This window comes from Conger conger, chromosome 18 (genome assembly GCF_963514075.1).
Source record: "Conger conger chromosome 18, fConCon1.1, whole genome shotgun sequence".
Taxonomy (NCBI): Eukaryota; Metazoa; Chordata; class Actinopteri; order Anguilliformes; family Congridae; genus Conger; species Conger conger.
The window spans coordinates 30,974,569-30,987,068 of NC_083777.1; the positions used below are offsets into that span (position 1 = coordinate 30,974,569).

Here is a 12,500-nt window from a genome sequence, read left to right on the forward strand (position 1 = left end):
TCTCCAGGACCAGGAGTGAGGACCCCAGCACACCCAGCGACTCTCCAGGACCAGGAGTGAGGACCCCAGCACACCCTGCGGCTCTGCAGGACCAGGAGTGAGGACCCCAGCACACCCTGCGGCTCTGCAGGACCAGGAGTGAGGACCCCAGCACACCCTGCGGCTCTCCAGGACCAGGAGTGAGGACCACAGCACACCCTGCGGCTCTCCAGGACCAGGAGTGAGGACCCCAGCACACCCTGCGGCTCTCCAGGACCAGGAGTGAGGACCCCAGCACACCCTGCGGCTCTCCAGGACCAGGAGTGAGGACCCCAGCACACCCTGCGGCTCTCCAGGACCAGGAGTGAGGACCCCAGCACACCCTGCGGCTCTCCAGGAGACAGCTGGTCTGCCTGCTCCAGGGTTATTGTGTTACTCTGTCTGCGTACAGGACAGTAGATCAGTGGAGCCAGACACGGCCTGTCTGTTTGGGGATTTAAAGACGTCCCAGGTCTTTGGGGAATGTGTCCTGATTGGCTGATGGGGGGGGGGGTGACAACAGGGTGAGGGGGGTCAGGTCTGTCCACAGTGAAACATTAATTTGAACTCTGTTTATCCACACATCCAGTACTCACATGGGGATGCATGTCAGTGCGTACGGAGCGGCTGCAGTCTGTAGGTAGTCGGGGAGAATAATGGGGGAGAAACTCAAACCAGCCGCAGCTGGATGAGCCATGTATAGCCATCTCCATATAGGGAGTCGCAGTGCTGTTGTTTATTTATGATTTATGTTTATTTTTTTTATAGCTGAACTATATGGACTATGGATTCCTGCTGATAATAAACAACAACCCGAGGGCCACAGAACTGTTTGTTCCCCCCCCCCCAGGACCCCCCTGTGGAGACAGCCAGGGCCCCCGTGTGGAGACAGCCCGGCCCCCTGAGCAGGCTCCAGAGGAGGGGGCGGGAGCTCCTATCAGACCCCCTGCAGGGCCGGCATCGCTCCCACCCCAGCTTTCAGTCACGCCGTCTCACACAGCGAGACGAGAGTGGAGTTAGCAAGTGCCCGCTAAATCCCCTTTACAGCGGTCATCAGCACCAATCTGGCAACCGCTTCCTCTCCTCACCCTCACGGAGCTGGAACCTGCTGGGTTAGGCTTTTAACACGCGTGTGTCATGCTTAATCAGGTGAATACGAAGGTAGTTACGGCACAGAGCTGGACTTTGCGTGGTATCCGCAGACGTCCAGCCACAGCTAACTTCTCTCAAGAGTGTTTCTGGCGTTTACACTGAAGACAAATCGTTGTCATTGTCTTGCTTTAGAAATGAGGCGGTTTTCAGTTCACACATTTGGATTGTTTTTCAGAACCGTACATGCATAATTTCAAAGATGTGAAATTGACAGAACATCAGCCTCCTAGCCGTGGCACAGAGGCACAAGCTGCTACGCGTTCGATGCGTTATTCACAGACTCTTATTGTGTGCCAGTCATGATTCAGTGGGTGTTGCTATCATAATTCAATGCAGGGATTGGGGCACTTTGATGTGTCATTAATAAAAGCCCTCATAAAATGTAATTTGGCATTCCAAATGCACGTGATGGTATTATAGCCGGTTAATCACGACTGTGTGGGTTTGAGCCGAAAGAGACGGTTCAATGAAGAGCTGTTAATTTTAACAGAGGTGACAGGTCACCCCCCTGTTAAGTAGAGTTTAAATATTATACACCAGTGGTCCTCACTCCTGGTCCTGGAGAGCCACAGGGTGTGCTGGATTTTGTAGTTACTCAGCACTTAATTGATCAATTAAAGCAGTTACAGAAGTTAGACCAAGGGGGTAAAGTTTTTATTGGACACAACAGGCCTTGAGCAAGTTCTGTCTCAATAGCAGTCTACTTTCCGTGCGACCAAGCCAAGCCCGTTCCCTGAGCCTAATTATAAAAAGCTCATTGTCTTTAAATGCCAAGGCTTTTAATGTTAAGCTGCCATTTATGCGTGAATGCAGAATGAAAACAAGACCAGCCGTAATCAGCCTCTTTATCTGGGAACGGACCCATGCGTCCTTTCAAGCGAGGCGGAACAGCGTGAGGCTTTGGAGGAAACTCGGCCATTATCAGGAGGTTGCAGGTTCAAATCTCAGCTGGGCCAGCTAACACCCCGCAGTGTGTGTGTGTGTGTGTGTGTGTGTGTATGTGTGCGTGAGTGTAAGTGTGTGTGTGTGTGTGTGTGTGTGTGTGTGTGTGTGCGTGCGTGTGCGTGAGTGTGTGTGTGTGTCTGTGTGTGTGCGTGAGTGCGTGTGTGTGTGCGTGTCTGTGTGCGTGTCTGTGTGCGTGTCTGTGTGCGTGTCTGTGTGCGTGTCTGTGTGCGTGTCTGTGTGCGTGTCTGTGTGCGTGTGTGTGTGCGTGAGTGTGCGTGTCCGTGTGTGTGTCTGTGTGTGTGTGTGTGTGTGTGTGTGTGTGTGTGTGTGTGTGTGTGTGTCTGTGTGTGTGCGTGTGCGTGTGCGTCTGTGTGTCTGTGTGTGTGTGTGTGTGTGTGTGAGCTCGGATAAGAGCATCTTGATGGATCTGGACCCCGCGCAGAAGAGGGGAAACAGATGTTCTGGGGGCAGGGCGCAGCAGGAACTGGCCGCCGCGGGCTGAGGGCAGTGTCATGGCCCAGTTCCCCCGAAACGACGGGGTGAGTCACGGAGTCCCCGGACCGTCCCGCACGCCCATCCAGAGCCGGGAGGCAGGAAGCCCGCAGCGTGGCCGAATCGGCAGCCCCGGTGCATGCTGGGGGATTTGACTGACGGCAGGAGGTCACAGATCAAGGTTGTCTGCTCGTCACGCGACCTTCAGGCTGTTGTCTGCCCAGGGATACGCAACATTGTGAAGGGATACGATTATTAGTCTTTTTTTTGTGCGTTCTGTTCAGTCTTGAGAATTTCTGTTGTATATTGTGCCCACAGTTCTGTTGTTACATTACATTACAGGCATTTTAGCAGACACTCTTATCCAGAGGGACGTACAACGAAGTTGTCTTCCCAAAAAGAGAGAATTGTATTTTATTTTTACCTGGTTTACTGTACAGGGTTCTGCGGCACATTACCTCGATTTGGGGTACGCAACCCAGGTCCTGGGGAGCTGCTGGCATTTGTTGTTACTCCGCACTTAGTGAAAACTAAAACCAGCACACCCTCTGGCTCTCCAGGACCAGGGATGCCAACATCTGACCTGGATTTATTTATTTCAGTTACTGAAGCCTTCATTGTCTTTATCGGTTTTCTGACCCAAAAGTAACAAAACTTTTTTTCCTTGCTCATATTATTAGGCCTTGACAATTCGTTTAGAAATTTTAGGATATCAAAATAGTTAGCTGTTCCAGAAGATGAATTTCAGCTTCAGTTTCGCACAGCTGCAGGATGTTAAACTTAAAAACATATATCCTAAGGGTTGTCAGTTTATAATGCATTGCGTAGAAACGCCCTGCACATTTTCACTGCGTTGGGGAGTAGCCGGGAGACATGCCAGAGCAGCCGATATCTGATGACCTCACGTTAAAAAGTTTTTAACGCCCTTTCAGTAAAAGAAACGTTCTTCATGCTGCAAAACTAGGATGGCTTTGATGACCGAAAACTCCCCGCTGTTTTCTCGCCCGGACCCAGCTCAAAACGGCCGCGGAACCTGCAGTTTTTAATCTCGCTAATGACCGTGAATCAGGGTTACTCACCCCGTGGAGCCACTCAGAAGGCCAATCCCGTTCAGTCTCCACATTCCTGAGATCTCCGCTCTCCCGTGAGTCAGCGCGGCCTGTCAGCGGGACCGGGGCTAACTTGGCAGCGGAGGCAGCTGTACGTCGCCGGACCGGGACTGAAAACAGCCATCCCTCTGTTCGGTTTGTGGTTTTAACACAGGACAGGTAACGCGAGAAACATGCACCTCCAGTGCCTTCGGAACAGAGGACAATTCACCGTGGGGAAAAGTTCAAAACCAGGCCGCTGACGATAAACATTCGCACAAAAAAACGGATTGTCCTCTTAGTGACTGGAGACGTTACGCACGCGCTGCGTCTTAAAACGAGCGCTTTACGCTTTTGGGGCGTCCAATCATGTGCCACGGAGGGCCGAGAGTACGCGGGTTTTCATGGCAACCAATCACCACACCTGCTGATTTCACTAATTCACTAATTAGATCACCCCTCTCTGGTTGAAGGAGTGTTAATTGGTTAATCTTGTTCTTGGCCCTCCCTGGCACATGCTTGGACACCCCTGCTTAAAGCCCCGGACACATCAAACCGACGGTCGGCGTCGGAGCCCTCCAAAACTCCGTCGGCGTGCGGGACACACCGGAAAGACTCGGCCGACAGGGCGCCACCGACGTCCGACGGCCGACCGTCGGTCTGGTGTGTCCGGGGCTTAACACAATAAAAGCAGAGCATTACATTTAAAAAAAATGACGACGATAAACACAATATAAAGCAACAAAACGGTTAGAATCGATACATAGGCTTAAAAATGAAATGTCGCAATGCCTCCCTTTAATGTTTTAAGCACAGTGGTTCCCATTATGATATCAAATTAATGATTAGCATTATCTTTTGACTCAACAAAAAATAAAAAAAGTTCCACACACACTGACCACATCTGTAACAAATCGATGCTAAGGCCACACAAATATTCAGTGGTCGCGAATGAACTTGTGTTTTCTGTAACGGTTGACTTAACATTTTCCCGTGCACGTTGTGACCGAATTGGCAGTAACGGTGTTGTGGATGTAAAAATGCTAACTGTATCTTAAAGCTTTGTGCCCAGTGACTTGTGGGTTGAAGGTGACGTCTTCCCTGACACTGGCGGATGTGAGCCCAGGGCTTGACCTGTTCCCAGGGCTCACTGGTTCTGTAATCAGGAGGATGCAGGCTGCCTCCCCCGGTGGGGCACGGCCATTTTGGAAAAGGTGAAAAGTCTCTCTCAGGCGTGGTCGTGTAACTGGACGGTACATGAAACTATTTGTCCACTGAATCCTGGTTGTCCATTAAGTTAATAAAACACAGCGACTAGTCAAATAACACAAGAACAAAATGCCTATTGTGCATACATTTTCTTGTGGGGAATTGTTTTTGTTTTTTTTATGTCGTTTTTGTATTTTCATTTTTTGCCGTATTGTTACTACAAACAGGGTGACTGAAACACCTATACTGGAGCCAACCACCGTGGTACTAGTGAGCAACTTCTCTCAGCATGACCAGGAAGTGAGCTTCAAAAAGGAAGCCTGGTTTTGGGCACTTGGTTTGACCACGGCTCCTCTCCCACAAGAAGGCCAGGGGGCGGGAGGAGACTACCAAATTCATATTTTCAGGAGCCGGAACCCAAACAGGACCAGGAGCAGGACTGTCGTCAGTGGTCCCCCGACAGGTCAAAGGTCGGAGGACTCGACCCAGTACAGCCCATCTCAGGTTTGTGTGGGCATCTGGAACCGGTTGAGCTCCGACCGACGACACGGACACATCCGGACCTGCAGGGACTGGAAATAGCTGGAGTGCCTCCGATATGAAGTCTGTGCCATGCTCTGTGCCACGCCTCGCGTTCCGCTCCAGAGAGCGAAGGCTGAAGGGCATGTCTGAACCAGGGAGCCACAGCCTGCATTCCGATCTGTCGCAAACAGCCTCCCTCCTACAGGGGTCTTATCTGCCTAAGACATTCAAGTGGCACTACGTGGCTCAAGGTACGATAAGGAGATGTAATCTTAAGCAAAGTAAGGTGTAATCATAAGAAAGTTATTTTTCATAGTCTTACTACACACACACACACACACACACACACACACATGCACACACACTCACGCTTCAGTAATGCTTCTTGCCCCATATATTTGTCAGTATTTCCACCACTATTATTACATTTTTATTTATGACTGAAGACAGAGGCACATAAGACTCATCGTCAGAAGGACTTGTTTGTACAAGCGCTGTGCACACAATACATCATAACACAGTGTATGTAATCAAAGCGCTGTACACACCATCCATAATAACACAGTGTATGTAATCATGTCCTCTTCAGTCTCACTCAAGACCACGCTTTACGGAACCATAAAACACAAACTGAATAAAAAGCTTTTATGAAAAGAAATGCAATTGTCTCAGATGTGGATAAGCTTTAGAGTCTTAATCACTTGACCCTTGGATTTGGTGAACGCATAAAGGAAACTATCATGGGTTTTAACAAAATATTGAAATGACTGGAATAAATAAAAAGAAAAACATCCCAGAAGTACACCCCAGCATGTGGCTGTATTCAGTTCATGATGATCACATGAGTACGTAAGTTAGAGACGCACCACGTCCAGGAACAGCAGAATTTATTTTTTGCAGCAGCAGCTGCAGCAGTCAGGTTTGGCAAAATATTATTAATGTGGTATTTTTCACCAAACTGAAGATTTGAAATTCAAGTCTCACACAAATGTGCCATATGGGACTGAGCGAGATTTACTCAGCTGCTAAAACGACTCGTCAACAAAACGCCTCTAACGTGACAGTGCCAGAGACTCATGATGCATGTAAGAAGAGTTGCTCAGACACTTTGGCATTTCTGTGTTAAATATGAACACATTCATAATTAGTTCAGTAATTAACTACATTGGCCTTGATAGAAAATATAAGAAAATTGATCACACTAATATATTACTATATTATTACAATATACTAATACATTTGGAAATGCAAACCCTAAAACCATTATAGTTCTCCGTTAACTGGGAAAGGTGTCATGATTGACCTTCTTTTAAGTGCGCTTGGGTAGTAACAGTTTCCTTGTATGTCACGTTTGCACAAAAATAAAAATAAAATACTAATTTGTAGAAAAATAGGAGACAAAGCTATAAAGTGGTTAACTCACACAGACACACTTACAGACACAGTGACAGAGAATAGTAACCTAGCACCCAGCATCACCCACGGCTGGATGGAAACCTAGCAACCAGCATCCACCAGCAGCTGGATGGTAGCCTAGCGCCCAGCATCCTCACACAGCTGGATGGTACCCTAGCACCCAGCATCACCCACGACTGGATGGTAACCTAGCAACCAGCATCCACCAGCAGTTGGATGGTAACCTAGCACCCAGTATCCTCACACAGCTGGATGGTAGCCTAGCGCCCAGCATCCTCACACAGCTGGGTGGTAGCCTAGCGCCCAGCATCCTCACACAGCTGGGTGGTAGCCTAGCGCCCAGCATCCTCACACAGCTGGATGGTAGCCTAGCACCCAGCATCCTCACACAGCTGGATGGTAGCCTAGCGCCCAGCATCCTCACACAGCTGGATGGTAGCCTAGCGCCCAGCATCCTCACACAGCTGGGTGGTAGCCTAGCGCCCAGCATCCTCACACAGCTGGGTGGTAGCCTAGCGCCCAGTATCACGGCATGTTGGCCCGGGTCCTGTGGCGTTCCACGTGCCGGGTCAGGTCCTCGATGCGCAGGTCCTTCAGCTGCACCAGGTGCTCCAGCCTGCTCACTTTGATCTGCAGGATCTGCAAGCAGAGCGCTGTTCAGGGACTGATCAACACTGTGCTCCTACACATGAAGGCACCATGAGCCACACAGCGCCCCTAAGGGGGGGGGGGGGGGTCATCAGTACAGTCTGAAGACCTGCACATACATGGAACACACTGAAACACTGCACGCTCTACTTTCTATACAGAATTCAAATACCGTTTTGGAAAAAGGTTTATTTAAAAACACTGTGTATCATGGTTTTTTGACCTTCAGGGAGTATAGCTTGCACTGTTTCTCAGCGCAGTCAGCTGTACACTATCCCAGGGCGCAGCAGTGCAGATGTGATTTAACTGCCCTCCAGACGGGACAGTGCATCTGCGATCACCACTCTGCTAATGGGAAGCTGAAATCTGCCTCAGCTGCGCTGACTCACCGTCCAGTGCTGACAGATCCCGTCTTTTCCGGCCAAACTAAACTTTTAGAGACAAACACCAGGAACGTCTGGCACGATACACCCCAGCCGAACACACGCTTCCTGTGCAGATGCCATAAGAGGAAGTGCCCACTTCCCCCGTGTCACTCCTACATCCAAAACCGTCACCTTCTGAAGAAATCTGCTTCCTAAGAAAGGCTAGATTATAATTAGATAAAATTGTGGTTCTGTGGTTCTAGTAGGCTGGTTTTGGTTCTGATCACAACTGCAGAAATCTTATTCATCACTCTTTTCAGGAGTCACACATTTATGTGCAGAAATCGCAATGCATGTTCCGATTAAGCAAACAATTAAATAATAAGAGGTAAAAAGGAATTAACTGATCAAATGAAAGACTGAGATAAATGAACAGGCTCGTGATTGGAGAAAGTGAGAAGTGTCCACTAGAACTAACCAGCTGGTAGATAATGAAGTATTCGAAGAGAAAACAAATGACTTAATGTATTCAAGGTTCCCCAGGCCCCTGATGGAAGCAGGGGCCAATCCCCCCAATGTGTCTCCTACAGTGCTACAGCGCTAACCGCTAACACCGCTCCTCTCTCCTGCATGGTCTCCTGCAGCGCTAACCGCTAGCACTGCTCCTCTCTGCCCTCACCTCCACGGTCTCCTACAGCGCTAACCGCTAACACCGCTCCTCTCTCCTGCACGGTCTCCTGCAGCGCTAACCGCTAACACTGCTCCTCTCTCCTGCACGGTCTCCTACAGCGCTAACCGCTAACACCGCTCCTCTCTCCTGCACGGTCTCCTGCAGCGCTAACCGCTAGCACCGCTCCTCTCTCCTGCACGGTCTCATACAGCACTAACCACTAACACTGCTCCTCTCTCCTGCACGGTCTCCTGCAGCGCTAACCGCTAGCACCGCTCCTCTCTCCTGCACGGTCTCATACAGCACTAACCACTAACACTGCTCCTCTCTCCTGCACGGTCTCCTGCAGCGCTAACCGCTAACACCGCTCCTGTCTCCTGCACGGTCTCCTGCAGCGCTAACCGCTAACACCGCTCCTCTCTGCCCTCACCTCCACGGTCTCCTTCAGGGCTAGCACAGCCTGCTCCTTCTCCTCCAGCAGCAGGCGGAAGGTGGGGTCCATGTTTGAGGGGATCACGGTGGTGGGTTGGGCCCTGGGGATGTGGGGAAAACAGGCACACTCAGCAGGGGAGACACCGGCCCGCCAGCTTACCAACCACTGGGGTTTTACAGCTTCTGGAGAGAATAACTTTTTAGATGATCCCTGCTGTAGTCCAGCACTAACACACCTGGCTCTGTTTATCAGGGTCATGACTGAAGACCATGATGAGTTCATTTGAATTATGCTGTGGAATTGGGCTAAAACAAAAACCCTATAGGAGCTCCCCTTTAAATGCAGAGCTGCAAAACCATTGGCTGCGTTCAAAATCGCAAACTAGCATCCCACTTCAGGCTGATTTTCTGAGTATATGCCAAGTATGCGGTTTGGAAGCCACCATTCTGTCCGTCGGCCGGGCTTAGTTACGGCTTCTCTGTGTAACTAAGGCAGGGGAAGGCAGGGTACCTGAGCTCTGTCTGGGCGGCAGCGTGCGGCACGTTACCTGCTTTTCTGGACGTCCTCTTTCCTCGTCGCTGCGCCTGGCTTCACGTGAGGAGGGGCTGCTGGGACACGGTGGTGGTCTGCACACAAAATGGCGGCACGGTAAGACTACAGATCCTTTACACCGGGGATCTTAAACTCCAGTTCTGGAGGGGGATTCTATTTCTGTTGGTTTTTGGTGCATTCCCACATTGGGAGCATTTCATTTAAGTCACGTTACATGACATGTTATTTAGCTTTTTTATCCAAAGCGACTTACAGTTGATTAGACTAAGCAGGAGACAGTCCCCCTGGAGCAATGTGGGGTTAAAGGCCTTGCTCAAGGGCCCAACGGCTGTGCGGATCTTATTGTGGCTACACCAGGATTAGAACCACCAACCTTGCGGATCCCAGTCATTTACCTTTGCCACTAGGCTACAGGCTCACGTGATTGGCTAAAGAGTCTTCACACATTGTGTCCGAGGTCTGGATTGGCCGCAGACTGAAAGGCAGTAACAACATGGAGAATAATGCGGCCCTCCAGGATAGGAGTTTTGCTTATCCCCTGCATAATTACAGGACATCCATTGGCTATGTTCCTTAAGCTGGTTTAAAACTGAATCTTTTCATTTCACGAGTTGCACCTGGAGGAAGTAAAGACTCATTTCTGGCAAATGCTCCAGTCGCCATCCTCCTGTCACCAACTTTCTACTGACAGTCACATCCCGTGATAAGCGTGCAGGCACCCTGTTCTGGTGAGACGGTCCAACTGCTGTAACGCGATCATGCTGGCCTACACGCAATGGAGCTGGACACATGAAAATGCGTGAGAAATCACCAGTAAACGCATGACCATACAGACCATTTAATTTTCAGAAGACGCAGTAGAATGCAGGAGCTGGAATGTTTTGGCCTCAACAGCAAGGAAACTTCAGATATTCCGAACATTCACGTCTGGTTTTCCAGACATGGATTAATGCTAGTCTTAGACTGAAGAATTGTTTTCCGGGGAGATCTTTTCTCTTAGTCGAGGAATGGGTTATTCATGTCTAGGAAACCCAGAATGTAGAATCTGTAGAATCTGTGGTTATCCATAAATGTTTATAAATGGCATTTACTTTCTGCCAAAAAGCATCTGAACCTGTAATCTGTCTTGTCTGGTCTCAGAAGCCCATCTCCCGACACTTAGCCTCTTACCGACCCGTGGGAACAGCTTAACCCCGGCAGACCGGGGCAATTAGCCTCAGCGAGCGCCTGTTTCCCAGAGTGATGTCATGAGGAAAAAGACGTTAGCGCATGCCATTAAAGAGCAGGGGAAGAGTGGGTTTGACGCAGCGTAGCTCTGTGGCTAATCGCTACTCTTTTAAAGAGTCTTAGTGGCCACAGGGTTCCTACCAATTCACCTCCTTCTTCCTTCCCTTGCTCCTTTTCATTACGTTACATTACATTATTGCCATTTGGCAGACGCTCTTATCCAGAGCGACGTACAGTTGATTAGACTAAGCAGGAGACAATCCTCCCCTGGAGCAATGCAGGGTTAAGGGCCCAACGGCTGTGCGGATCTTATTGTGGCTACCCCGGGATTAGAACCACCGTCATTTACCTTAACCACTACGCTACAGGCTACTGCTCCCTACTTTTCCTGCTCCTAGCTCCACCCACCGGGAGATGGGGAAGTTGTGGGAAAACGTGAATTAGGCAAATGGAATATCCTTGCTCCTTCAAACGTCAGTTTGAAGCCACGTCAGTTACAGATGCGTAGCAGATGGGGAGAGGTGGACCCACAGGTTGATCGTTTATATGTCATGCTTTCCGGAAAAATACTTTTGGAAGTTCTTCTACTTCTAGCTCCTGGAAGGAACGGGTTGGAATGTCCTTTAGGATGGCAGAGCTTGATCGATTTCTGGGTGCAGAGCAAGGGAAAGGGAAAAAAGAAAAAGGTGAAAATCAAGCGACTGGAATGAGCCCCAGATCTGGTAGTGCACGCCAGTTGGCAGGAAATGAGGTCACAGAGTTCTGGTGTGGCGATTTACTCTCGCAGGCGAAGGTCAGATCGCCACAGATCGCGACGCTCCAACGCTGCTGAGCTCTGTGGTTGTGTGTTTCTCTCCTGCGGTCGGGGGGCAGAAGCACCTGGAGTGCAGGGTCTGAGGAGGAGTCCAGGGAGAGCAAACGGAGAGGCCGAGAGCAGGGCCCCACGGGTCCAGGTGGGCCCAGCGGAGTTTTGAATATGTTGGCCAACATTCGCCTTAAGTTTGCCCTCTCGGACGCACGTCTGGAGTGACCTCACCTTGGTGCTCGACCCAAAAGGCACGTTGGAGAGCGAGTCACAGAATGCCCCTCCGCCCCCCCCCCCCCGGCCCTAACCTCCCCCCCGGAACCGGCTCACTGGGGCAGCTGGGGTTTGAGGTTTGCACGCTGACTCAACGCTTCTCTGGAGAAGGGAGGGGACATTCCGGGGAAGGCCGAGTCAGCCAGGCTCAGCGCAGAGCAGAAGCTATAAAATCTACCCTCCCTTCCCCTCCCTCCTGCATCCCTCTCTCCTTTCCTCTCCTCTCCCATTGTCTGTGCCCCTCTGTTCTCTCATGCCTTGTGTGTTTGAGTGTGTGTGTGTGCACGTGTGAGTGTGTGTGCGTGTGTGTGTGGTATGTGTGGTGGGTGCATGCGGGAGTGTGTGGTGTGTGCGTGTGGGTGCGTGTATGGTGTGTGTGCGCGCATGTGTGGTGTGTGAGAGGGTGTGGTTGTGTGTGTGTATGTGTGGTGTATGTGTGTGGTGTGTGGGTGTATGTATGTGTTTGTGTGTGTGTGGTATGTGCAAGTGGGTGTGTGTGGTGTATGTATGGTGTGTGCGTGCGGGTGTGTGGTGTGTGCATGCGGGTGTGTGTGTGTGGTGTATGTGTGGTGTGTGCATGCGGGTGTGTGGTCTGTGTGTGCGGGTGTGTGTCATGTGCAGATATCATCTGTTTCCTGTGTTTTGTGGGAATGAGTGTGACAGCCCTCAGCTGTTTATGATTTAT

General features: G+C 50.3%; 1 protein-coding gene across 1 annotated transcript in view; it reads right to left on the bottom strand.

Moving 5' to 3' along the window:
* Nucleotides 1-7,367: 7,367 nt before the first annotated feature.
* spef1 (sperm flagellar 1) overlaps nucleotides 7,368-12,500 on the bottom strand; it is a 10,049-nt gene continuing 4,916 nt past the window's right edge. Inside the window, exons 5-7 of the mRNA XM_061228922.1 lie at nucleotides 9,506-9,584; nucleotides 8,956-9,058; nucleotides 7,368-7,481 (exon numbers count right to left, since the gene is read on the bottom strand). Coding sequence (XP_061084906.1) covers nucleotides 7,368-7,481; nucleotides 8,956-9,058; nucleotides 9,506-9,584 — 296 coding nt within the window. The remainder of the gene's footprint in view (nucleotides 7,482-8,955; nucleotides 9,059-9,505; nucleotides 9,585-12,500) is intronic.